General features: G+C 46.0%; 1 protein-coding gene across 12 annotated transcripts in view; it reads left to right on the top strand.

The window, feature by feature from the left end:
* Positions 1-26,721, top strand: part of NAV2 (neuron navigator 2) — a 397,156-nt gene that overhangs the window by 166,849 nt on the left and 203,586 nt on the right. For 9 of the 12 annotated variants that reach the window (XM_045066131.1, XM_004752124.3, XM_045066138.1 and 6 more), the window contains exons 5-7: positions 4,553-4,811; positions 9,542-9,610; positions 18,486-18,652. In XM_045066131.1, coding sequence (XP_044922066.1) covers positions 4,553-4,811; positions 9,542-9,610; positions 18,486-18,652 — 495 coding nt within the window. The remainder of the gene's footprint in view (positions 1-4,552; positions 4,812-9,541; positions 9,611-18,485; positions 18,653-26,721) is intronic. The other 3 variants (XM_004752128.3, XM_045066132.1, XM_004752130.3) reach the window with 1 other exon arrangement.

Raw genomic sequence — 26,721 nt, 5'->3', positions numbered from 1 at the left:
AGCCAGAAAGCTCAGGTCTTTCTGGTCCGTCGCAAGAAAAGCAGCAGATGGGTTGTTTCCATTTTCTTCTACCCACATCACCTGTGTGGCAGGGAGTGGACCTGATTCTGTTCCTCACCAGAAGGGGCCCGTAGGCTCTCCCACACCCTTCATCCGTGCCACTTGCCCCGTGGGTGTAGCCATCGACCCGCTTGGTGAACAGGACACAGAAGGGCTGCGGGAACTGGGTGGGAAGTTCTGTGGGGAGTGTAGGTTATGCTGATGGAGGAGCAATGCCTCAGAACCCACAGTCCCGGATCAGCTGCGTAAGTTGGACGGCGCTGTGAGTTAAGAGAACTGGATAGGAATTCTGACTCCACGGTCTGGTCTGAGCTGGCCCTGCCTTCCTCTGGCTTCTGGCCCATTCTTCCCTACAAAGCAGATTTCTTTGTATTAGATGATCCCAGTGTTGGTGCCTTTGTAAACCAGGTCTGAGGTTTCAGTAATGCTGGAAGAAAAGGACTCTGTTTTTCCTATCCTTCATGCCTGGTGTCCCTGTACAGTATCTGGGCACATTCATACCAGCTGGTGGGAGCAAAGAAATCAGTCAGAACTGGAGGGAATTAAAGCGTCCAGGTGCTACTGAATTTATTGGGAATGGAAAAATGACTGCTGTAGCCCGTCCGGCGGACGTGGGTGTGGCCAAAAACAGAAATGCCATCAGGGTTCTCAGGCAGAGGTAGACACCAGCTAGCTAGTGTAGAGTCCATTCTAGCTAGGTCTGTGTTTTTTTCCTTTCTCTAGAATTCTAGAATGAGGACAGCTGATCCAGCATAAAATGATACTCTTTTTCCAAATTTTGGGAAATGTCATGAGGGAAACATTTTTTTGTGGGCCGATGGATTGTGTCGTTTGCTGGTCGGTGCCACCCGCTTACCAGGCCTCGTGGAATGCAGACACACTCCCCTCGGAAATGTGGGGAGAACACAATTCCAGCTATTCTGGGTACTGTCTGTTGTAGACCACCCATGGCAAAAAACTTTGTGGCTTCCAACCCCAAACAGAGCATCTGCACCTCTCCAGTTTTTGTGCTCTGCGAAGAAAAGGGAACAGTCCAGACGTCACCACCTGGGGAGCGGGCCTGGAAGATGTGGTCTGTCCATGCAACTGGGGGTTACTCAGCAATGCGGAGAACGAAGCTAATGACAAATGCTCTAACGTGGGTCATTTAAAAACATGTTCCGTGGAAGAAGCCACATGCAAAAGACTACATATTACATGGCTCCCCTTCCAGGAAGTGTCCAGAAGAGACAAAGCTTGTAGAAACAGGAAGCAGATTCGACATTGCCTGGGAATGGGTTTGGGGACTGACTGTGGATGAGCCAGAGGACTCTGTTTAGGGTGATGGGAATAGGCAAAGGTGACAGACAATTCACTGAAGTGACTGAAAATCATAGCCCACTTAATTTTCTGGATACAAATTGCCCCTGGGTAAAGCTGTTTAAAAGAGAAATGGGGACCACCTGGGTGGTTAGGTGTCCCATCTCTTGATTTTGGCTCAAGTTGTGACCTTAAGGTTGTAAGTTCAAGCCCTGTGTTCAAGCCCTCCTTGCCGGGCGTGGATAGTCAGCTTGAGATTCTCTCTCTCTCTCTCCCTTCCCCCGTCCCAGCAGGCACATGCATGTGAGGGCTTTCTTTCTCAAACCAAAAAAAAAACCCCAAATCGGAAGTTCCCCATTGTCTTTTGTCTAATATGAGATCATTCCTGGTTAATTTCCTTCTCCATGCCTGTACCTGTGGCCTCAGGGGGAAAGAGCAGGGGGAATGGGCAGCTTCTTAGTCTTCCATTAGGGACAGAGCCCTGTGGCTCTGAGGAGGCTGTAGGTAGAGGGGCCGTATTTTCTGAACCAAAATGGGAAGTCGAGTCAGGCAGCGTCCTGGGTGCTTGGCACGCATTTTCCTCATTCAGTGGTCACTTAATTCTCGTAACAAGCCTGTGGGAAAGGTGCAGTTTGGCATATGCCCGTTTTAAAGAAGGAAACGGAGGCCCCAAGAGGTTGAGTCTTCTGAAAATTCAGTCTATAAATGATGAACTTTCGAGATTCAAACCTGGGTCTTTCTGGCTCAAAAAAATCAGTGATCTTTATCATGAAAATCCCCCCCTGCCAAGAAGAAGTATATGTGTGGGAAGACTATTTTTTTGACGGAGAAAGCAATGCTTAGGAACTGATGCTGAGTTATGAACAGTAAGGGACTCAGCAACCGCAGTAGGTAGAGAATATGACAAAGCTGTCTCTTTTTGCCCTGGCTTGGACTGGCCTGCCAGGAGATGCTGATGTGGACATGCTTGCCTCTCGCAGGGAACAACCCGTCCGCCCCTGCGTGTGCTGAATCTTTATAGTTCCTCCCTTCTTTGTTGTTCTTACGTGGTTCTAAAAAATGTATTCTGGAATGTGCCAAACATTCCATAATCATAGAATACTTACAGAAGGATAAGGAATACTTATATGCCCACCAGCTAGCTTAATAAATAAAACATTATCTGCTTGTGCTTTTAAATTTACCACACATGATGGGTAGACAAGTAAAGCCAAGTTACACAGTGTGGAGAGACCAGGCTTTGAGAGGGAAAAACCTAGATTCAAATCCCAAATCCCAGCTCCGTAATGTATTTCCTTGGAGAGGTCCTAAAACCATTCTGAGATGCTGTTTTTCTGTACAAGAGGGACGTTAACACTCACTTCCCAGATTGTAGGGATTGAATGAGATCATGCTTATTAAGAGCTTAACCTGATACATACTAATTAGTGGTAGTCCTTGTTCTTATAAACTGTATAACCTGGTAATGATCAAAGGTACTAAAAATAAATCTTACATAGATTTCACCAATCCCCATGATTAGCCCTACTTTCTCCCTCCTGTGACTTTAATTTTGAGGCGGCAAATGGTTCCCCAGGTTCTTTAACAGGTGCTAACCTGCATGCCAGCTGAATGACCTCCAGAACCTGGGGGTCTCCGCCAGCTCTGTGGGGCTTTCTCTGCTCCCCAGATTGCACAAGAGGGTTTATAAGCATTCTCCTTTGCCCAGGCCAGCCCTAGCTTATACCTGACCCCCTGGCCTAATTAAAAGCTCCCCCCTTTCACTCTCAGAATCATCATGATTTGCATGATAAGTCCCAAGATGACCCCAGTAAAAACTGTTTCTAAGGCACGAGCCCAGACCTGTATGGGAAGCTCATCCAGGATTCGGGGGGTGGGGGGGGGTTATTAGCAACCAGGTCCAGAGAAGGCCTTCACTGTTCACAGTGCGCTTACACAGATAGGCTCTGACTGCATCTGTAGGACAACCTTGTGTGATGGGAAAGCTGTGTCGGTATTGCCAGTGAAGTGCAGAGAGCCACATTGTGTTGTCAGTTGTGATCTCCATTTCTTGGGGCAGTCATTCAGCCTGGCCTGCTCAGATCACGCCCAGGACACTGGCAGGCCTGCAGGGAATGGGATTTGTTTCTGAAAGGATCCCATTCATACCCTCTGCCCTGCAAGGGTCCTGTCTCTTCCCGGCCCCAGGGCTAACCTGGATGTGTACATTCCCCACACAGGGGATGTGCCCCTTCCTCCACCCCACTCCTTCTAACCCCCTCGCCAGTTCAGAGAAGGAAATTCAGCCTCTGATAGAAGCAAAGCAGAGGGAGCCCCCAAGATTCCTTCTTCCTGTCCCTCGGGCTGGGTGGCCCTATTACTTTACCCTCAGAATCGGTTCAGGCCCTGGCCATTGCATCTGGTGTTAAAAGAACATAAAAGAAGGGATTCCCCAAGGAGAAACACCCTCGATCCATAGCCTCTGCCTGTGAATAAATATTTTATTTCTTCTCAGCAGCTTTTTATGCATGCCTTGAGGCAAATGCATTTTAACAGCTAAAAAATTGTGTTTGGAATAAAAATTTTCTTACCCTCACTCTGTTCTGTTTTTTTTTTTTTTAAATACAGAATTTTGTGTGAGTTCTTTATGAAAGCAAGTCCCCTATGGCCGATCCCCACACCCATCCCAAATGAGTGATTTAGTAGACAAGGGAAACACAGAGCCATGTGTCTGAGAGAAGGATGATTTGGGTCGAACGGAGTGAGGATTTCTGAGTGGGGTGGGAATCCCTTGGCGTGCACGAAAGTGGCTGGGGGCACAGAGCATGGACTGGGCCGAGCTGCCAAGTGGAGGCCAGCGAGTCTCCCCTCAGCGCTTGGGGAGCACCTCTGTCCTGGATTGGTTGCTTTGCCTGAGAACAAGCACGGTCTTGCTCAGGAGTCTGACTTTTTCTGGTCGTGTCCTTGCTGAGAATTTCCTCCTGGCACCTGCCAGACATCCAGTTGTAACTTGCTTCGTGTATCCGCTCTAATCCCAGTTGGGGAGAAGCAGCTAATTTCTTTGTGGCCGAGGCCTGACTTCCCCCCGATGGGGATCCCCGGGGAAGTGTTGAGGAAACCTGTCCTGTCCTGGAGAAATGAAACCCGTGAGCGAGAAAGGGCTCCCAAGCTGGGACTCTCTGTCTAAAAGCATCTCTTTCTTCTTATCTTGCAGAAATCAGGAATGGCAACCTCAAGGCCATCCTAGGCCTCTTCTTCAGCCTCTCCCGCTACAAGCAGCAGCAGCAGCAGCCCCAGAAGCAGCATCTCTCTGCGCCGCCACCGCCCGCTGTGGCCCAGGCGGCCGGGGCCCCCTCCCAGTGCCAGGCTGGCAGCCCTCAGCTACAGGGGCCGGCTACCCCCCAAGCCCCGGGCCAGCCTCTCCAGCCGGCGACACATCAGCAGTCAAAAGCGCAAGCCGAGATGCAGTCCAGGTGGGGGCTCCCTGCTGCCCTGTGACTCCATGGTCCCCAGGGTGCCCTTCCCCCACCCTCCACCACCCCCCGCCCCACTGCAGCTGAGGCCGGGAATGTTCTCCTTTGGGCCCCTTCTGTGCTGAAGACTACTGGTAGTGGCGGGATTAGCCTGACCTTGGACCGGATGTGGCGGGGCTGCCTCCTGTGCCTGGCGGAGATGTGCACTTTTAGAGGTCGGACTGGCCAGCAGCCAGAGCTAATGAGCTGCTCTTGCCTAGCTCTGGCCTGTGTTGCACATGCTCCTAGGCAATGAACAGCCCCGAAAATAGACTTCAGACTGGTTTTGCATGTTTGCCTGTAAGCTGGGTGTTCGGTGTTCTATGCGTGACTCATTCTGCTTAGTGGAGGCAGAATTCCTGCTGTAGATGCCTCTGCTGCACCAGAAGAGAAATATCTAGAGCACAGAAGAAAGATGGGCAATGCTTAGCAAGGAAGGGGGCAGCCGCCTTCCCAGAGAGGGCCGGGGACTGGGTTTTGTTAACCTTGCGAGAGTGGTTAGCGGCCTCAGCTGTGGTCCTCTGTTTTGTAAGATTAGGGTGTGAGTGTTGCTCACGTACCCGGGGGGCTGATGCCTGCCAGTGGAGCTCTCGGTGTAGGATGATATGCAAGCACAGGGTCAGGGTGCTTACCACCTACTGGGTTACACTGGGAAAAGTTGCACTCCTCAACGACTCTGCAGAAGATCGCCTTGTAGAACATTTGTTTTAATGGCGGACGGGGAAGAACGGGGAAGAACGGGGATTTGGAGCTAGAAGATTTTTGACTTATAGTAAAATTCTAGAGAAAAGTCCACAGTAATTGTTAAGCTATAAACCTTTAGTTAGCAGATCATCTAAATGTCACTAATTAAATTGATTGCTTGGTTTCACTTAACATGTGCTGCAGAGTAATGACTTTTGCTTTCCAGTCCCCCCAAAGCACCAGTGTTCATAACTATAGGGTTTCTTGCACACGTTTGTACCCTCAGCAGCCCGTCATAGTTGGACAAAGCACAGAACAGTTCCAGACAAAACAGTTGCCTTATAGATGTTTACTGCTTTTTCCTTCCCCTGAGAAGTGCTACTTCCCACTTGTGATGGTGTTAAAACCAGCAGTGATGGATGTGTTGTAAATCCCCTCATTAATTATCTAATTATATCCAATTTACATTATGGAAATTTATAGGCAAGTAGAAATGCCTGGACTAGTAATGAGGAACAGAGAGCCAGGCAGCGAGCCCCTGCACCTGACCTGAAGAACCCCCTGAGTACGAGCCATCCTCTGATCAGAGGTCCCTGATGGCCCTGGGTGATTGAATGACCAGGATCTCATTGCCCACACTGTATTCTACAGGGTGCTTATTCCCAGGGTGGTAACTTGCAGGAGAAGGGCTCCATAAGGGGAAAAGTTGGTAAATAATCTGGGTTGAGTTGTTAGAACTGTTACTACGGGTCTACTCAGCTCCTTGAATCTGCCAAAAATGCATTCATTTGTTTAGTTAGTGTTTGGATGCCTTCTGTGTGCCAGGCACTGTTCTAGGCACTTGGGGTTCAAAGATGAATGAGACCACTAATGTGCCTACTCTTTGGATTTTCCTAGAGGAGGCAGGAGAATAGGGAAGAGAACTATCAGATAGTGCTACTACAGTAAGATGATGGGATTCAGAAGGATTAGGTTAATAATTTAGGTTGAACTGCTAGGAGATTCTCTCTGGGAATATGACACCAGCGTAGAGATAGGGATGACCTGGAGCAAGCCATGTGAAGTTTAGGTGTAGAATAGATCAGCCAGAGGTTGCAGCTGGTACAAAGGCCCTGTGGTATAAGAGACAGCGTGACAGGTTGGAGGACCAGAAAGAAGGCTGGTGTGGCTGGAGCTCAGTGGGTGAGGGGAGTTGGACAATATGACAAGCAAAGCAAAGCCTCCATCTACATGGAAGATAATATGACTGGTGGCCCCTGCAGTAGCCTAGTGCCGTGACCCTGAGGTCCAATCACAGAGTGCTAGCTAAACTGGGGAAAGAGTTTGCATTTCGTTTTATAGGTAGCAGGAAGCCACTGGGGGTTCTTGAGCAGAAGAGAGACTTCATCTGATTTAGAGTTAAAAAAATCTTCTTAGCTCCTCTCTGGATAATAAGACTAGGAAGCCTAGAGATGGAAGGAAGGACCCCAGGTAAGAGGCTCCTGTAGTCCTCCAGGGGACGGTGCTTGGACCAAGGGGTGGAGCAGATCTGTTGATGGACCACTTCACGAGGGTGAGCCAACAGGGCTGTGAATTGATGGACAGGCTGGAGTGAGGGAGAGCATCACAGATAAAGCCTAGATTCCTGACGTGAGCAGTGGTAAATGGTACTATTTATGGAGGCGAGGGAGCCTGAGAGAAGAGCACATGTGCACCGTGAATCTTCAGAAGGGGCGGTAGAAAGCATTCCTCCAACTTAGCCTCAGAACTTACTTCATAGATCTTCTCACTGCATACAAGGAACATATGTTGAGCAACGCCGGGCTTGTGTCACTAAGCTATGCTAGCCCTAGGCACCCACTCCAGTGGAAGGCGTATGTTTTCTTAAGAAAACCAGATGTTCCAGTCAGGACACCCATCTCCCAGTAAGAAGAAACATTCTACTGTTAATAAAGGCTTTACCTAAAGAAGAGCCAAACTTACTTAAGCCAGGATCCATTTATTCTAGAGTGATTCTTAACCATCATGGCCCCCTGACTCAGTACTATGATGACATGGATTGGCCTTTGGAGTAGCTCTGTGTCCTCCCTCATCCTTTATCTGGCCCAGATTGGGTTAGTTCCACAGGTGAATGGTTTCCCACATTATATACTGATTCTAATTTTACTTCCAAAGGATGATCATATCCTCAAGTTCTAGGGATCTAATATCCCATGCTTACGCTCTGGCTATAAATTTAAGAAGAGTAAAATGGCAACACTGGCTTAGTTCCATTGTATTTCTATCCCACATTTTGTCTTTGGTAACCAGAGCCCCAAGGGTAATGGTTTGGACGCTTGATCATCGGTGACAAATATTGGCGCAAGCCCGGAACGCCAAGTTCCAGTCCCCTGTTAGAACTGTGCCAGATACAAACATGCCTAAACACTGCACCTCTTGGGATAGGAAATGCTAAAACCTGGCAGCTTTTCCATGAAATTTGTTAAGAAAGGAGTCGTGGAAGCTGGCAAAGGCCATTTGAGCTGCTGACATGAAGGAATCCGAGCAACTCCTCCATGATGGCCCAATGGAGACTCACATTTACCTCTTCCCTTCAGCTCTTCTCATTAATCCGTGTGAGGCCAAGAACTTGATCCACATTTTAGCTCCTGAAATTCCTTGCCAGTGCAGAGTCCAGGAGAGGAGCCCAGTCCCCAAGACTCATTTTCCTTTCCATCTATATCTACCATATGTATTACTAATATTCAACTGGTCAGGAAAAATCCTGGTAATTGCTTCATTTTTTTTCTTCTTCTGTATTCTCTCTTCTCTCTTCCTTTACTTCCAGAGTCTAGTAACACCAACATTGTCTTTCTCACCTGAGACTGCTTCATAGTGTTCCAAAAAATATGTGTTGAGATACACAGGTCGGTATAGGATGAACATGGTATAGGGTGTATGGATACAAGAAAGATAAATATTTCTACCTTTTATAAGGCAGTAAGTTTACCTTTCTATTAAACTCAATCAAATTTCCTCACATGTACAGATTTTTTAAAAATATTTTATTTATTTATTTGACAGAGAAAGATTACATGTAGGCAAAGAGGCAGCCAGAGAGAGAGAGAGAGAAGCAGGCTCCCCACTGAGCAAAGAGCCCAATGCACGGCTTCACCCCAGGACCCTAAGATCATGACCTGAGCCAAAGGCAGAGGCTTAACCCACTGAGCCACCTAGGCACCCCGACATGTACAGATTTTTCATCCAAATCCTAGAACTTAGCAAGCTCAGAAGTCTTTAAATGAACATTTCTTTATAAAAAAAAAAAAAAGAGAGAGAGAGATTTACTTATTTATTTGAGAGAGAAAGCAGGCTCAGTGGGGAGGGGCAGAGGGAGAAGGAGAGAGAGAATCTTAAGCAGATTCGGAGCTGAGCATGGAATCTGATGTGGGTCTTGATCCCATGATCCTGAGATCACAACCTGAGCTGAAGCCAAGAGTCAGATGCTTAACCAACTGCGCCACCCAGACGCCCCTTAAATGAGCATTTCTATACCACTGAGAGTGAATCTTCCCAAGAGCAGCAAAACTTGCAAACATCTATACCCTTGTTTTAGGTCAACATTTTATGGCACATTTACCTGAAAAACATGCTGGTAGAGCAAGTATGTGAAACAGAAACATTTAGATACTCTTAGAAAAGTATAAAGTTTGTTTACTTGTCAGACACCCCTCACTTTGGTGTCTTCTGAGGGGAAGAAGAAGCCTTATGTCCCAAGTAGCAGAAAAGATATTTGGCATTTAAAAAAAAAGAAAAGAAAAGAAATCACAGAAGATCTTAGATAATCTTGATAGTAATTTCTTCACATTGGCATTTTGTCACATCAGAAGCGTTAGAGCCGGAAGGAAGGCTGTGTATTGTAGGGAAAGTGGGCAGAGGGCGAACCAGCCATCCCCACTGTTACCTACACCTGTTAGTGGTGTGTGTGTCTAACGTATCTTCCCTCCCCTCACTCATCTCTTCTACTGTTTTTCTTTCCCATCATGCAGTGCGTCATCCAAGGACTCATCTCAAAGCAAAATCATCCGCTTCACTCTGGGTCAGAAAAAGATTTCTAGGTTAGATTTTTCTGTGTCCTGCAAAGCATGGTTTCAACCCAACTCATTGATCCCTTTGCTCTGGCTAAGTTTCCTTTCAGTCCCTCTCCCTGTTCCGTGTTTGCGGTTTGAGCAAACCAAACATGCTTTGGCTAATGACCCAATGTTGGAGAGTTTTGAGTGTCTGGGGTGGGGCGGGGTGGGGGGGGGAGACATCATTGAAAAGGAGTATGTATGTGTGTGTCAGAGCCTGTGTGAGATGAAGCTGTACATACTGCTTCTGCATTTCTTTGAGTTGGCCTTTGATTGTTCGCTCATCAAAATCCTTTCTAATTTAGGGAGAGGTAAGTTTCTAGGTGGATTTTGTAGTTGTTTTATGATGAGCTTGGCTCCCTGCTCTGGCCTGGCCCTGATCCCACCTCACCTGCATCCCTTTTGTGTGTGTGTGTGGTGCTTTTTATTGTTGCTGTTATTGCTAAAATTACTAATGTGGGATTGGTTTTCTTTTGAATTCTAGAGAATGGAAGCATGACTCCCACTGGTGGGAGGAGACAAAGCAGCAAGGCAGCTCTGTCTCATTTTCGTTTCTGGATGCTCTTTTATACCTTGGAGAGATTGCCTCAGTCTCCTAAAAATAAAAATCAGCCTTGCCTACTAACTAGTTCTCTTGACACAGAGTTTTGCATCTACGGCCTCGTAGGAGGACCCGTTCCAGGGTACGGGAAATTGCCAGTCATGTCTTTGGGACCCACTGTTCTTTTAAACGTAGCAAGAACTAACATTTTTGAATGTTCGTTATGCACCAGTTTGAATGCATTCTCTTATTGAATCCTCACGTCAGTCTTCATATGACAGGTCATGATTGTCCCCATTTTACAGATGAGAAAATTAAAATTGAGGAAGTTAGGTAAGTTACCCAAGGCGACACAGAAAGTACATAAAAGCAGGATTTGAGCCCCGGTATCTTAATCTAGAACCCTCACCTTAACCACTGTGTTACACTCCTCTCTTTCTCCTCCCCCGAAATCTGGTACTTAGGGGGTTGTCAAGGCTGCTTTTAAAAATCTTTGATTTCAGACATTACCCTCCGTCTTTTGCCTCCACTTGTAACATCCCAACAGAACCCAATGCTGGGGTGGAATTGCTTCATTTACTTTTCATTGAATTCTCACTTAAAGCTAAAGGGAGACCCTCACTGCATTTGTATCTGTATTTGTGTGGCAAATACGTTCTGAATGTCAGCCTGCTGCCCCACTCCGTCAACCTCTAGGTCCCTTTTCTAGCCAGAGCCTTTTTTTCCTTTTCTAAAGGGTTACACATCGGGAGACCCAACTTGGGGTCTGCCTGGCTGTTGGCAAGAAGCCACAGGGCAGTGACCTCTCTGTAGACCAAGTCCAGATACTACACTTGTTTCCTGGGGACAGGAGGGAACCCACATTCATCAGTGCTTCTCAGAATCTTGTGTCTTTGTCAGTTTGGGGTGCTAGAACAAATCACCGTAAACTGGGTGACTTAAACAGCAGAAATGTTTTCCTTACAGTTCTGGAGGCTGGGAAGTTCCAGGTCAGGACGACATTCAGTCAGGTTCTAATGAGAGCCCTGTTCCTGGTTTTCAGTAGCCGTGTTCTTGCTGTGTCCACACATAGAGAGCAGCACGAGAGGAAGCAAGCCCCATTCATTCTCTTGTTCTAAAGCACCAATCCCATCATGGAGTCTTTAACCTCATGACCTAATTCCCTCCCGTGAGCCCCATTTCCAGATACCATCACCCGGGGTTTAGGGTTATGACACATGAATTGGGGCAGGAATGGGGAGGACATAAACACCCAGGTCATAACAGCATACTAGAGAGTGCCTGCTTTCCCTGAAAAGTAACACAGGGTCCAACTCGGACACCAACTGCCCTGGCAAATGGGGTTCCCAGTTTTTGAGTGTGATGCAGATGTACCTACATAGGTGTCAACCTAAATAAGGAGGTAAACTGAGGCAAGCTCAAATTACCAAACTCAAATTGAGTTTATTTGGGAATAGCAAAGGAATTGCAATTTGGGAAACACATGCCAGAGCAAGAAGCAAGTGAGTCTATTGAGGATTTGGAGTGTGCTGTATTTTTTTTTAAAGATATTTATTTATTTATTTGACATAGTGAGAGCGATCACAAGTAGGCAGAGAGACCAGCAGAGAGAAAGGGAAGCAGGCTCTCCACTGAGCAGAGAGCCCAGTGTGGGGCTGGATCCCAGGACCCTGAGACCATGACCTAAGCGGAAGGCAGAGGCTTAACCCACTGAGCCACCCAGGCACCCCTGGGGTGTGCTGTATTGATGGACCAGGAGTGCAAGGGGACATGTGAGGGTCCAGCCAGATTCCAAGCAGTATGTTCATCCGTTTAAGGATGGAGAGGAATTCTGGCAGATGTGCATCGGTCAGGAGATGTTTCCATAATCCGTAAATCAGACATTTATGGGAAATGAGCCTCCCCGTTCTTAAGTGCCGTTCTTTTGAGGGCGTGTGCATGAGATGCTCCATTTCCTATCCTCCAGTTCCACTGTAGATTGAAATTCTTTCACGGACAAAAGGAAAGGAGGGGAATGAGCTTGGAGGGAACCTGAAATCCAGTGTTTGTTCCCACGCTGTGCTCTGTTCTAGAAGATAAAGCAAACAGGAGCTTGCTGGGGAAATAGCTGCTTGAGGCACATGGCCACTGCGTGATGATTTGTTATCAGTCCCGGACCGTGAAAGGAGGCAGTGGGAAGAGAGGAAGGACTGAAGGGCGAGGCTGTGTCTGCCCCTTCCCCAGGGTGTGCTGGGTATATGGCTTCCAAGCTGACTGAAAGCCAAGGTCTGGCTTTCTTTCAGGGTCACAGCCCCCCACCTAGAGTTTCTTTTGGATACATCTTTGTCTCTGATGAGGCTAATGAAAGGATGTTCTTTGTTTCATTATTTGCCTAATAATCCTCCTTGCCCTCCCTTATCCCCCTCCCTGCCCCCCCCCAGCCTTGAACACAATTCTGATAAGCATTTTAGCTGATCCAGGCATCACCAAATGAAGCCGTAATGTTAGCAGCCAAAAGAAATAGACTCACGCCTGCTGATGGAGCAAGGCACCTCTCCCAGAGCTCAGGAAATAGATCTCACTCAAGTGCAAACATTGCTGAACACCTGGTGGAGTCAAACACCTCGAGAGACACCAGGGGTATCCAACAGGGTGGGAAGCCTCACCCAGGAGTCTGGATGCAGGGAAGAGGCGTATGGGGGAATCCGCACAGGGATGGAGGTTTTCCATAAATTTCTGCTTTCGACTACGATTATTGTCCCTTGGCAAGACCGGCGGGTGCCCGGTTCATAGGAATAGTCCATCTGCAGAGACATGGAGGCTTGGCGGCTGTGAGTGCGGCTAGTCAAACCTCCTGAAAGCCCCTCTTCACCATTCACCACGTCACCTGGGCAGATGATTTATTCTCCAGGAGCCCGTGTTTCCTCACTGCCTCATTCAGTGTGATGTGGATCAAGTAAACTCATCCCAACCCTTTTATGTCTGGCCCATAATGAGTGCACCATAACCAGCAGATGCAGTGACGTTGGTGTTTCGGGTTGATCTGGGCCAGAACAAATAGAACCTCTAGCAGAGCCCCACGGAGTTGATCTACATGACCACCTTATGGCGAGGAAGCGGTGGGGCTCATGCTTCTGTCCTCTTTGTCTAGCTGCTGAAAAGCAGAGGCCATGAAGATGAGAGATTTAGCATTTAATGATCTCTTCTGGCTAAAAAAAAGCATCTCTGATCACACCTTCCACCTGAGATCCCAAACATGTGTGCACGAGCTGCCATCCTTCCTGGGAGGGGGGAGGGCCATCTTCTCCATTTCAAGAGGCTTTGCGGGGAAGAAGGCCTTTCTTCCCATCAGCGTGCACAGCGTGTGGAGCTGGGATGCACTCACAGGTTATGTGCCAGCAATGACTACTTACCACCCTGCCTGCTTGGCTCTGAACATGTTGACGAAATCAGCCATGGCTCCAACAGCAGTGGGGTTTCTCTTCTGCCTCTTTTTAACACCACTTCCTTTAAATTTACTTTTTTTTTTTTTTTTGGAAAAGCAACATGTGTATGTTTCAAAGAACCCATCTGTGCCCTCTGTCATTTTGTAACTATGTTTGGAACATGGAATGATCTTGGGAAGTAGAGTTGTTCTGGCAAAGGAGTCCTTGAAACATTCTGGCACTATAAATGATGCAGGATTGACTTGACATGCTCCCCTCTCGCTGCTGGTCCACATGAACGAGACCCAACTCTCCTGAGAAGAGGGATGCTTACATACAGGTAGCAACTGTTTCCAGGCTGGGACTTGATAGCAGTTCTGGTGATGCTTGAAGATGTTAACAGTAATGAACGTGGGAATGTGAGCTGGGTCTGTGTTACTGTGAACCAGAGCATACTCTCCTTTTCTGCTCTAGCTCTGCTCCCAGCCTCCCTAACAAATGCCTCACTGCTGGAGGCCAGGACAATGTCCAGATTCATATTGTGGCACACAAGGACTTCTCTACTGGTGTCCTGCCTGTTTCTCCAGCCTCATTTCCTCCCAACCTATCCCCCACTCCCCAGTACACATCAGCCCTTCCTTCCTCTTCAGGAGACCTCTGCCTTTCATCCTGACTCCGTACCCTCTTGCCCTCCACTCACATTTCTTTTCTTTCTTTTTTTTTTTTTTTTTAAGATTTTATTTATTTATTTGACAGAGAGAAATCACAAGTACACTGAGAGGCAGGCAGAGAGAGAGACAGAGAAGGAAGCAGGCTCCCTGCTGAGCAGAGAGCCCGATGCGGGACTCGATCCCAGCACCCTGAGATCTTGACCCAAGCTGAAGGCAGCGGCTCAACCCACTGAGCCACCCAGGCGCCCCTCCACTCACATTTCTGTTCCATGCGCCACATCTTCCTCTGGGGTGCCATCTATTTGGAACCTTCCCTGGCCAACCCACCAACTTCCAAGATTATCATTTTCCTTCTCTGAATTACTTCTGACCTTTGTATATTCTTTTATCAATACATATGTAATCTAGATGTCATTCATCTGGGATCAGTCAGCCCCTTAAGAACAAGAACCCTCCTTCTGTCTGGCCTGCTGTAGTAAAATACCACAGACTCAGTGGCTGATAAACAACAGAAATTTATTGTCCACATTTCTCAAAGCTGGAAGTCCAAGATCAGGATGCCAGCCTAGTTGGGTTCTGGTGAGCACTACCTTCCAGGTGGCAGATGGCTGACTTCTCACTCTGTCCTCATAGGGTGGAAGAGGCCAGCTAGTATTCTGCACCATGTTTTATAATGGTGTTAATATCATTCTTGAGGGTTCTGTGTAATGACATTATCATCTCCCAATCATCTCCCACAGGGCCCACCTCCTAATGAGATCACACTGGGCATTAGGATTTCCACATAGGAATTTGGGGTGGGGGGACATAAACATTCGGACCATAGAAAACTCTTCTTCAGTTTTCAGAAAACCCAGTGCCTTCCCCATGATTGCTCATGTACCTTAGGTCCTCATGGTCACCTTTGTCTTTGAAATGCTACATTTGAAATCTTATAATTCACTCTGAATTAAATTGGGGGAATTGACTCACTATCCCAGAGAATATTTTGGTTCCCTCATGGGTTGATCCAAACAAGCCTTTTCCTTTACTTCCTACCCACCACATGTTCATTCATGGCCTTTGTATGTTAGGTGCACTTTGCTGAAAATTTCAGACGGTTGGTGGGGGGCTTGCTTTGGAGCAAGCAATTACTCAAGCCCATTCACAACAGAACCCATGTTTTTTTTTTTTTTGTTTTTTTTCTGTTTGTTTGTTTTTAAAGATTTTATTTATTTATTTGACAGGCAGAGATCACAAGTAGGTGGAGAGGCAGGCAGAGAGAGAGAGGAGGAAGCAGGCTCCCTGCTGAGCAGAGAGCCCGATGCGGGGCTCGATCCCAGGACCCTGGGATCGTGACCTGAGCAGAAGGCAGAGGCTTTAACCCACTGAGCCACCCAGGCGCCCCCAGAACCCATGTTTTAAAGCATCTAGACACTTTCTGAAACTTGGAAGAAATTACTTGGTCTCTACCTAGTCTTTCCATTTGGTCAAGTTCAAGGAGCTGTCCTGACTAAGGTGTAACAGTGATGGAAGTAGGTGACATGAATTGGCTTGAACTTTGGGGTGGCTTTTGATGCCTAAATATGTGCTGACCATTCCTTTTCATATCAGCCTCCAAGGCCTTCAAGAGCTCCTTCTCCATGTCCTAGGAAATTGGGCACAACCCTGCAGCCACTTGAAGGCTATGCGGCTCCCATCAGAGGTGCAGCTCTAGGTCCTGACTCAGTGCAGAGAATCTGATGATGACCACCCATGGGAAACCAGAACTGGCTTAGTTGATCCAAGACCAGGAATGTTTCACTCTGGGGGCTGGCTCAGAGGTACCCTAAGTATAAGGTCTCCATCACAGATAGTTGGATGAAGCAATTTCTCTTCTGGAACATTTCTTAGGGAAATGAGTACCATCTGCCAAAACCTGGCTTGCCTCTTTGAAAATGTAGATCTCAGACTTTCTTATGTTGATTTTGTGTTCTCTCTCTTCTGATACTTTCATCTAGATCCATCGATTTCCTCCCATTATTTTGATTGGTTTTTTGTACCAAAGCATCTTTCCTTTATTACAATGCCGAATTCATTTATGAATTCATGCTTAGCAGAGAGGATGAGAAGGGGAACTCACATGCATTAAGTACTTATAATAGGCCAGACATTAAGCCCCATTCCAAATGAACAACTATCCTATTGGATAGTTTATTATTATTCCAAAGTTATCTGATATGGAACATGAATCTTGGAGAGATTATAACACTGGTCCACTGTCATGTGTATGGAAAAAGCCCATATTTTATCCATTATTCCACACTGCCTCATAGAGGACTAGACTGCCTACGCAATTCAAGGTTATACTCATTCCATCTGATGCTTTGATCAATCTTCTTTCTCTAATGGCCCTGACTGCCCTGAAAAATTTGTGGTCCAGCCCTGGGTCAGGGCAGCGGGGGCTCTTCAGCAGCTCTGCGAAGCGAATATATCTTTTCCTTTCCTGTTGCTTTTTGCCTCCCTACTCCTTGCAAGCCCCCTCCGAAGTAGAATGCTATGGCCCTTTACCTGTACCACTTCATACAGTTGCTGTGACATTATCTTGAAACAAGGCTATAATGCTTGTCCAGGCCTGTTTGTGGGCATAAGGACTCCTGTAGACTATAGCTGGGTTAGTGGAGTCCAGCCCAAAGGACTCCACGTCTGCACCTGCAGAATCCCTACCATTAATTGTCAGTACTCCGCTAAAAATGACTTGGAAGCCTCCCTGGATGCTGTTTGTACTCGAAGCGGAACCAAGATGTACCAAGATCCCATTCCTAGGCCTCCTTATCCAGTTGTGCTGGCCACATCTTGTATTCAAATATAGACCAAGGCACTGCTGTTTTTGTACCCCACTCTGTGCCTGTCTTTATGGGGTGAATATCTTCTCCAAACAAGATGGGGTAAATTAACAGAGGGGCAAATCCTCCCAGGATTTGGAGGAAAGTGCACTTCCCTCTGCCACTTGGTTGGGAAGAACTCACTCTGTTCCTTCTCGCCTAGTTCCCAGTCAGGGAATTGGGCCACCTTCTTCTTAACTGTATAAATTTTACAGTGCTCTCACACTAGCTCATGTTCTCTGTTTATTCTACAACCATCTTTCTTACTCAGCCAGCAAGAAAAGTTTAAAGCGATTGCCTGCTTATATGTAAAATGCTTCCAGACTGCAGACCTCTTTGGTGCTTACAGATTTGCATGGGAAGAGAAAGTTGAAAGCTTTATGAGTTGAAAGTTCAGACTTATCACTAGATCTAATGCTAGTCAGCAGAGGTTCCAGTGGCTTTTAAACACAGTTAAGTAGGTTTTAACTGAAAGATAGAACTATTTCATTATTTATTCATCTTTCAACTTTTAATGATTAGAAACAGCCTGCTTTGTAGTCTCTGAACCCAAGTTCCTGATCTGGGGAGACTTAACCTTAACTCTTGGGGGAGGAGGCCATAATATCTTGAGATGTATTACAAAGATGTCTGCTAGCTTTATTTCCCAAATTACCCCAATAGAGGTATTTCATTTAAAGAGAACATGTATGTGTGTGTTTAGGTTAATGGATTCCTGCTGGTTTTACAGAAAGAACATATTATTTTATCCATCTACTGTGCAGAGAAGCTGGCCTTCAGCCTCTAAATAATGCCTATGGAGACAAGTTGTCAGGTGTTGAGGAAGAATACATGTCTTAACACATGTTTCCACCCAGGCCATAAGTTTTCTCATTGTAGTTGTATTGGGTTCTGAGTGCTAGCAAGTCTTTTTCTGACCATTATGAATTACATCATGTTCTTGACCCTGCAACCCTGGATTATGACAAACATATGACAAACCAAAGGTAGGTATTAATGCACACATAATAAGGTAAACACTTTAGAGTCTTAATTGACCTGTATGTTCCACACTTCATAGAATTAGAGTTGACATGGTTTGGCCCCACGGAAAAGTAAAATTACTCATCCAAGAGAATAGGAAGATGAACTTTGTATTTTTAATCAGCAAACATATTCATTTACTTTTCCTTCAGAATTTGCCTTTGCTCAAAGGCAAACTCAAGTTTTGCTGGTGGACTTTGCTGCGGTCATTAGTAGCCTAGGTGTTTGTAGTAATTCCACTAAATATTTTGATTGGCAAACCTCCACAGATCCAATGTCTTGAATGGTTCATTTACCTCCTGCATGATTGCAGTTCTTTCTTCTGACACACTGTCATTCCCCTGAGACTGAATCCCTCCTTCTGTTGCTCTTGGATTTTAGACTTCCAGGTCCCACTGCAAGGGTATCCGCTGCAGGCAGCGAAGCCAAAACACGAGGAGGGTCAGCCACTGCTAACAACCGACGCAGCCAGAGCTTTAACAACTATGACAAGTCCAAGCCTGTCACCTCCCCGCTTCCACCACCACCACCAAACAGCCATGAGAAAGGTAAGTCAACTTCTTGAGGATCCTTTTTGACATCTTCCTTTACAGCAGATCCAGTTCCTTTTGGTGAGTTTGGTCAGGGTTGGGAACGGGTTGTAAATAAGACAGACTACAGGACATCTGGCTGGCAGGAACTTTGTTAGCAGAGGCATTAAGAAGGTGAGGGAAATACGTTTTTAGTTGCTAGCAGAAATACATGTGTTTGTTTCAGTGAGGGCCCAGAAGATATCTGACCATGGAGAGAAGTGATACAGCATCTACAATTTGAAAATAAACTTTCATAGAACATGTTGTATATGGTAGATCGTTTTCTAGAAATGCAAGCTTCTTAGAGGATGCATTGTGTAAACTGATTAGATTTTTACCCATCAAAAGTGATTATGAAGGAAGTTAAATAGAAGGGGCATTTCACCCTTCGAAAAGACATGTGGGTTTGCCAAATGAATACCTTGACTACATAAAAGAATATGCAACATTATTCTTGTGTTCTGGTGATGTAACTTTTATCAAAAGAAGATAAGACTTTTTGCTATACATAGCCCTGAGATTTTAGGATGGGGGGAAAGGTGAGTAGCGTTGTGGGGGCTGTTGCCCAGAAGGTAGTGAAACAAACCTTTGCTTGCTCCAGTCTGTGTCCTGTGGGACACTGGGGAAAGGAATCAGCATAGAAGATTCTATGGTAAGAGGCAGAGCCCTCCTTCATTCCTCCCAGGCAAAGGGGTATAAACTTCTTCACAGAACACATTCAGATCTCTTGTAAGCATTGTCTGTCTGATAGGATTTGTCCTAGACGTGCCCCGTTACTCTCCCGAGACCCAAGGGGGCTGCCTCTCACTCCTTAAAGTGCTCCAAGAGTCTGGTCAGCCTTCCCACTGTGAACGAGGTCAGAGCCTCCCTGACCTACCTCTCCAGCCCAGGTTGACTTGGTTCAGTGGAGCTGGGTTTCTGCCCTACCCCCAGCTAGAATATTTGAGAAAATATGAAGGACATTTGTGTATGGCTGATATATATATGGCAGAAGGTTTTACCTACAGGGCTCTGGAAACTCTGCAACTAGAAGTAGGATGTCTTAGCCAGTCAAGATGCTTTGTGATCCAGCCTTGGCTTCTGCCTGAAGAAGCTCATTTTTCTTCTTCTCCGTTCCCCCTCTTCGCCTCCCCTCCCTTTCTCTTCTACAACCATACCTAAGTGTGTTCTTTTCAAAAGTGTGTTCTTTTCAAATATGTGTTCTTTTCAGAAGTGTGTTCCTTTTTAAAAGTGTGTTTAAATTGCAAAAATAACATATGCTTATAAAATGGTACAAGTACATATCAAAAGTTCTCCTTTGCATGCTCCCTGAAGGATGCTAATATAAACCGTCCTCTATATATTCTTCTGGAACTGATTTCACAATACATTTACACACACACACACACACACACACACACACACACACAATCTATATAGAAAGGTGTTTTTTATATAAATAAATAAGAGATACATTTTACAGATTATCTACTATGGGCCTCATTGACTCCCCCAACAAACTATGTTGTTATCCCCATCTTATAAGGGATGAGACTTGGGCAAAGGGAGGTTGAATACTTGCTGAGCCACACCAGAGACGGTGAGAGGTGGAGTTAGATCTGAACCCACGCACCTTGGTTCCAGAACCATTATTAATAATACTATGCTTTTCCTGCAAGCAGAAAAGAAATGCTCAAAGCCTTGCCCATTGAACTCTGGAGATGGGCGGGTGGAGTAAGAGAGGGGAGCTAAGAGGATGTGGGAGGCACCCTGCCCAGAGCCCTCTGCCGGGCCACTCCGTCCTTGTGCTGTGGTCACCTGGAGAGAATGTCTTTAAAAACATCTGAAGGATGGATGTGAGACCAATATCCAAAAGACTGAGAAAAGAAAGAGAAGTTCCTCATGGTTAGAACAGGTAGGGGAGGATGAAGGGTTGACAGCTGGAATGTTGTCCCAGAGCCTCCCACAGAGGCAGGGCCACTCAGGCAGCCCACCAGGTGCGGGCCAGCTGTGCTGGGACGGCCACCAGTCTCCTCCTGTCATGGGCATGGACTGCCATGTATGCCCAGAGCAGCCAGAGAGCCACAGGCCTGTCAAAGGATGGTGGCTGCAAATTCTAATGGTGGCATTGCCCCAGGGACGGACTGTGGGATAGGAAGAAAGAGAAGTCAGACTTATTTACTGAGCAGGTAGTATTTGCCAGGGGCTTTGATCGTCACCGTGTTACTTGATCTTCACAAATATCCTGTGTGGTAACTATTATTAACCTAGTTCTACAGGTAAAGGAGGCTAACTGAGATTGGGTCACTTGCCCTCCCTGTAATTGAGCCCTGGAATTCGTATTGAGATTTGACGCCTGGATTTGAACTCTGGCTCTGTTCTGTCCCCTGGGAGGTCTATGACAAGGATCGAGTGAGGTAGTGTGAAAATATTTTGTGAGCTATGACTCTCACAAAATCCACTGAGGATTTGCTTTTGGAATGATTAAAAATAACTGATTGGGGTTCCAGGTGCACCAAAGGGTGCTTTTGTTTCCCCTTTCCCATCCTGGAGAGTTTAGGTAAAGCCTATGTGAGGCAGACCTGGGTATATTTTATATCGGCGCTTTCTCACCATCCTGAGGTAAAGGGACAGTGCGACTTTACCTTCAGAGGTTTTTGTACTTCCTCCTCCTTGCTCACCGACCCTATGTCCTCCACTGAATCTGATCTCTATGGCAGCTTATGAGGTAGCCGGATCCAAGCCACATACAGTATATGCAGAGAGAAGTAGCTCCACCACTCGGCCATGTGAGAGGCAACACAGGTTCTTGGGTGCATAAGGTAGCCTGAGATAGCATCCTTCATCCTGAGAAGTCTTGCAGAGAGGCTCACTAGTAAGCAGATAGATTGGAACTCAGTGTGGCTGGTGCTGCGGTGGGAGGTGTGGACTGCTTTCTGGTGAGTTAAAGTCCATGATATGATCTCATGACCTGTCCTTCTAGAAGCTTTCTTGTGAGGCAGGCAGGCCCTGATAGCATCATGTGCTGGTACCTCACTCTCAGGTAAACCAATTCACACAGTTGTATATGTCATCCATGGGGCCAGAATTCTCCTTCTAGGAACTGGTCTAATCACAGTAAGGAGAGTGAGAAATTCAGTATTCGGTCAATAAAGGAGAAAAATATTTCAACACTGAGTCCTGATTTTTTCAAAAGGATAAAGGGAAGTAAAAATTCACCCATTATAACAGGCGAATTTTCCAGAGCCTGGGAACACTTAATTTTTTGTGAGGAAATACTAAGAGAATCCCCTTAAAATCACACCCAAAGAGGCAGATACCCTCCTGCCATGACCAAATTTTAAAATTTAGTTCTGATTACACTGAACAGTCAACTGAGGTGTGAAATAGAAGAAAAGTAATAGATATATAAAACAGTTCACAATGAGAAAAAGCCTAGGGACATACTCAGTTTATTAGCTCATTCTATGAGGTGACCAAGGACATGGTTGTTCTATCAAACCCAGGAATGTCCCTGTATGGCCACATAACCTATTCATTGTCCCAAAGATTCACATCTCAGATTTTGCCTGTGAGGTTTGGAGGAAAGTCTATAGACCCGTAGCCTTTAAGAAAACCTGCTAGTCGTCCCATAGTCATCACAGTTGTGGTTAGGTCTCTCTTTGGCTTCATCCTCTCACTCCTTCAGGCAGGGGTCAAGGCCCAGCCTCAGCTGGCATGCGGGATGTGACGAGCAGGATCCCCTCAAAACACCTATCAAGGGATGGCTTGGAAGCATGAACGCTCCTCACTTCCTCTGTTGGCTCCCGGTAGCCCTCAGACTCCAGAGAAGACTCCCAGATTTTCAGGGAGAGGAAATATCTGTCGTGTTCAACATTCGTGACAAAATCTTCTCCTTCTATCCCTTCACTTACATCTTCTGAGTGGGTTAACGCTGCCAGAAATCTCCTACATTTCTAAAGTGGTCCATCATATGAATTTGAAACGTTTAGGATTCCTAAACTAAATTCTAGGCAAATGGGAGGATAAAAGATGTTCTCTCTTGAATGACAAGGTTTTCTTCATCTTGGAGAAAACATGTCATTATTAATATTTTCATGGTACAAATCATCCTGTCAAAAATTGTCAAGCGACACAAATGTACTGAAAGAAAAAACTCTCTGTAATCCCTACCTCTCAGAATGAACCACTGTTTATCCCGTAGCTTATATTCTTCTGTACATTCTTTATGCGTATACCATCACATTTTGATAAATCTTTCCTAATGTTTAGTGTTTGCTGAGTACTATTGTAAGGGCTTTATAAGGAATAATTTAGTTCTTATGGGAGCTCTTCCATACACATGCACACATACATTCGCACACATTGTGTAGGACTTAAATCTCCTAACTAAAATAAACAAATTGTATCCAGCCTTTTTATAGGTTTTTCTCTCTTTATAATAGTTGCAGAGTACTCCGTTAACATGAATTTACCTTAATATTTTTAACAGCATTGATCTCGGTTGCTTCTGATTTTTTGATGTTATAAGTAGTACTGACGTGAGCATCCTCTTTTTTGTACATGTACACTATTTCAGTGGCATTGCTGCATAAAGGGTATGCTTGTGTTATAGCTGTTTTAACGTTGCCAAATTTTGCTTCCAGAAGGTTATACTTATGTCTGTTCCCATCAACCACAGGGCAAGAGGCTAGTTTCCCTACACACTTGACACCACTTCTGTTTTCACTCTCTTGCGCAAAAAATACTGTTTTTGAAATGAGGCAAATTACTTTAAGAAGCTGAAAGAACACACGATAGTTTGCTTAAAAGCTGGCCCTTTAGCGGTGTGGCCTACATTGCTACTCCTCCTGGTTCTGCTGCTGACAAAGCTGTGAGGCTTACGATGAATTGGGAATAATCCTTGCTTGTACGAATCTTCGGCTCTTTCATCACTGATTTCATTGCCCAGTATTTTATGGTTTGCTTATGTGTAGGTGAAAAATCACATTTTTGACATTTTGACAATGTCTTTTTAAAAAAATAAAACATTAAAGTCTTAGTCGTCAAAACACACACACACACACACAAAACCGGCCCTTTTTACTGATGCTTTGGCATGAGTTGCAACCAGTGACCTTGGCAGAGCACAGAAAGCCCTTGGTTGGAGAGCAAAAGCTCTCTGCCAACTAGTGTGTCCTCATTCAGGATGCTGAATTTCTCCAGGCCTCAGTTTCTCCTTCTGCAGTGTGAGTCTGAGGTCGTCCGTCACCAAGCCACAGTGAGGTATGAGTGCTTGTGTTCCCCCTGCCCTTTGGTCTTGCCTAGTGGGAGCCCTACCAGGGCATTCTCAGAGGTTCCCTCCCCTGGTCTTCGTCCCTTGTCATTTCAGTCCTCTGGTTCACACCCGCCTGTCATGGGTTGAAAAGAGGAGCCAGACATGGGTGGAGACCAAGTTCTACAGCCTTCAGCACTATGTCCTGTCTGAGTAACATCAGAACCATTGATTTAGAATCACTGTGAACTTGTCACTTCATGGCTGGTGAAGCGAGTTATTTATCTGAGTTAATGATTGGGAGAGGTAAGCATGAAGAAGTTGCCCATCCCCCATCATTAACCAGGATTCTGACCTCAAATTACAGATGAGATGCGATTAATTCAGTGGTTGGAGACACACAAAGAAGAATACAGTTGGGTGCCCCCGTTTCCGGGTGTTTCTCTCATTTGTTCATTTTGTTGTTCCTTCTTTCCAGCATCGGGCTTGTCATCATGATTGAGGGGACTGTGGCACAGACTCTGTTTTCCTGGGCTGTCAGCCTCAGGGGGGCGGGTGATGCTCACAAGTCCTAGAAGAGATATGCTCAAACTCATGAGGAAAAAGATGGACTTAGCCAGGAAGCTCCAGGAGGACTTGAAAGGAATGATAGCATTTGCAGTGATGTCCAACTCCAGATCTTCATGGAGAGAAAGAGAGGGGAAAGCTGGGAAGGGTCGACTCATCCTACTGTTTGGGTCCAGGTGTTACTCTGACAGAACATCTGCTAGGGTCACTATGTTAATAAACTCGTGTCCTATGGAGGGCCTAGAGAGGGGAAATTTCTACAAGATCATTTCAGCAGTGGGGTAGGGCCTCCCTTGGCTGTCCAGAGACCCTTGCCTCTCCAGAGCTGTTATCCCTGGTCAAGGACAGCTCAGGTGCCTGTCTGTGCTCAGTAGGTGGTAATCATCTCTGTTTGGGAATTGGCTGAGAGGTTGGCTTGAGCCTCCAAGCAGAAGCCACAATTGTCTGCGAGCTTAAAAAGGCAGCATAAAGATTTGAACCGAGGAGGTATCGCTGGATTTAAATAGAAGTCTCTGGGGGATCGTCTGGAAATGGAATTCAGGGAACTGTTAGATCAGCCATTGAGGCCAGTCAGACAGAATGAATTAAAAGCTACCAAACTTAGGGACCTCACACGTGGTACTAGAAGAAAAAAAAAAATAGCCTAGCGAGTGTTTGCAAAGATACACTGGTCTCGGATCAGAATACAGTTATCTGGGGAGGAAACGTTGAGGCCCTGACAATTAAAGAGAAAGTGTTCATATCGAAGCAGACAGTTGTGTTTGAGTTCTGGCCTTGCTCCTTGCCACAAGTAAGTGCAGTGCTCACCGGGACATCTACTCAGGGTCCCCCTCAGAGGACCAGTGTAAGCCACATTTGCCACTGTCTTGCTCAGGGTATAGACGGGAATCACAGGTGGCTGGCAAGGCAATGAAAGTGTGTCTCTTCCACAGGAATGGTCCTGTTGACAGCGCCCCATGTGGCCATCCAGGTGCTGCGGCTGCCCCCTCCTACTTAAGGGACCATTCAGGTGTCAGGGTACAAGACTCACACACAGCAGGTGCCAGAGTCAGGGTAGTTTAAAATCACATGCCCCATGGGAGCCAGTATGTCTTGTAAAAGCACCATATGCATAACTTCTAGATTCCTGCAAAGAATAGGTCTGATCAGTAGTTAGCACTTGGAGAAACCCAAAACGAAAGTGCTCCCCAAGAGGTATTTATACTTCATTTATGGCTCTTCCCAGTCCAGATGTGGTTTAACTCTCAAGGGTCATTTTTACCATGAGCAGTGTTGCTTGGTAACATAGCTGACATTCTATCTTTATCAAGTTTCCAGGGGAACAGAGTTACAAGGTTAACCAAAGGCTAAATTCTCATGCAGAAGGGGGAGAGATTTTGTTCATCCTTTTCCAACAGTAGGTCAGCTCACCTCTCAGACACTGAGTTTATTTATCTGTGAACTGGCATCGGGCTGCCCTGGCCCAGATGATGATCCAGAGTCCGATGTGAAGCATTCTCTCTGATTTTTTTATGTAGCACAATTCACGTGTTCTGTCCTTGCTGCCTCTACTGAGTGTAGACATCACTATGAAATATTATGACTTGCTGTTTCCTCATAGCGAGCTTATTGACATTGTGGGTTTCATTTGTACTGTGGGAAAAAATTACCAAGTTCTGATTTTCCGAAATATCCTATAGTCAGTTCGTTTGCTGTCTGTTAGTGGTGCCCTTTCACACGTTGGCAGGTGGAGGTTAATGGCTTCTGCAGAAAGGCCAATTTCATTTTTTTAGTTTTCATTTCACACCTATTTCCTTTTGTTCTTTTTTAAAAAAAAAAAAAAAAGATTTATTCATGAGAGAGAGAGAGAGAGGCAGAGGGAGAAGCAGCCTCCCCAAGGAGCAAGGAGCCCTATGTGGGACTTGATCCCAAGACCCCAGGATAACAACCTGAGCTGAGGGCAGTTACTCAACCATCTGAGCCACCCAGGCACCCGAGTTTCCTTTTGTTCTAAGCAAAGTATTGGCATTGTCTAATTGAACAGATGAAAAGCCCTAAAATGTATGGTTTCGAGTCTCCCAAATAATGCCTTGAACAGTAACATTGTTCCACTCTGACAGAGTGTCTGCAAATTGCCTCTGTACAATCCAAGAGGGGACAGCATGGTGGGTCTCTGGTAAGTCTAAAGTGTGCCCCTTAAGTCCCACGATCTGGTGGGACAGTACACTCAGGATTCTGGACTGTTGTTTCTCAAGGTGTAATTAAC

Source organism: Mustela putorius, unplaced genomic scaffold (assembly GCF_011764305.1).
Source record: "Mustela putorius furo isolate JIRA1106 unplaced genomic scaffold, ASM1176430v1.1 tig00003859_pilon_pilon_pilon, whole genome shotgun sequence".
NCBI lineage: Eukaryota > Metazoa > Chordata > Mammalia > Carnivora > Mustelidae > Mustela > Mustela putorius.
Note: the sequence above shows the minus strand (reverse complement) of the source record. Positions and strands in the feature narration are given on the sequence as shown.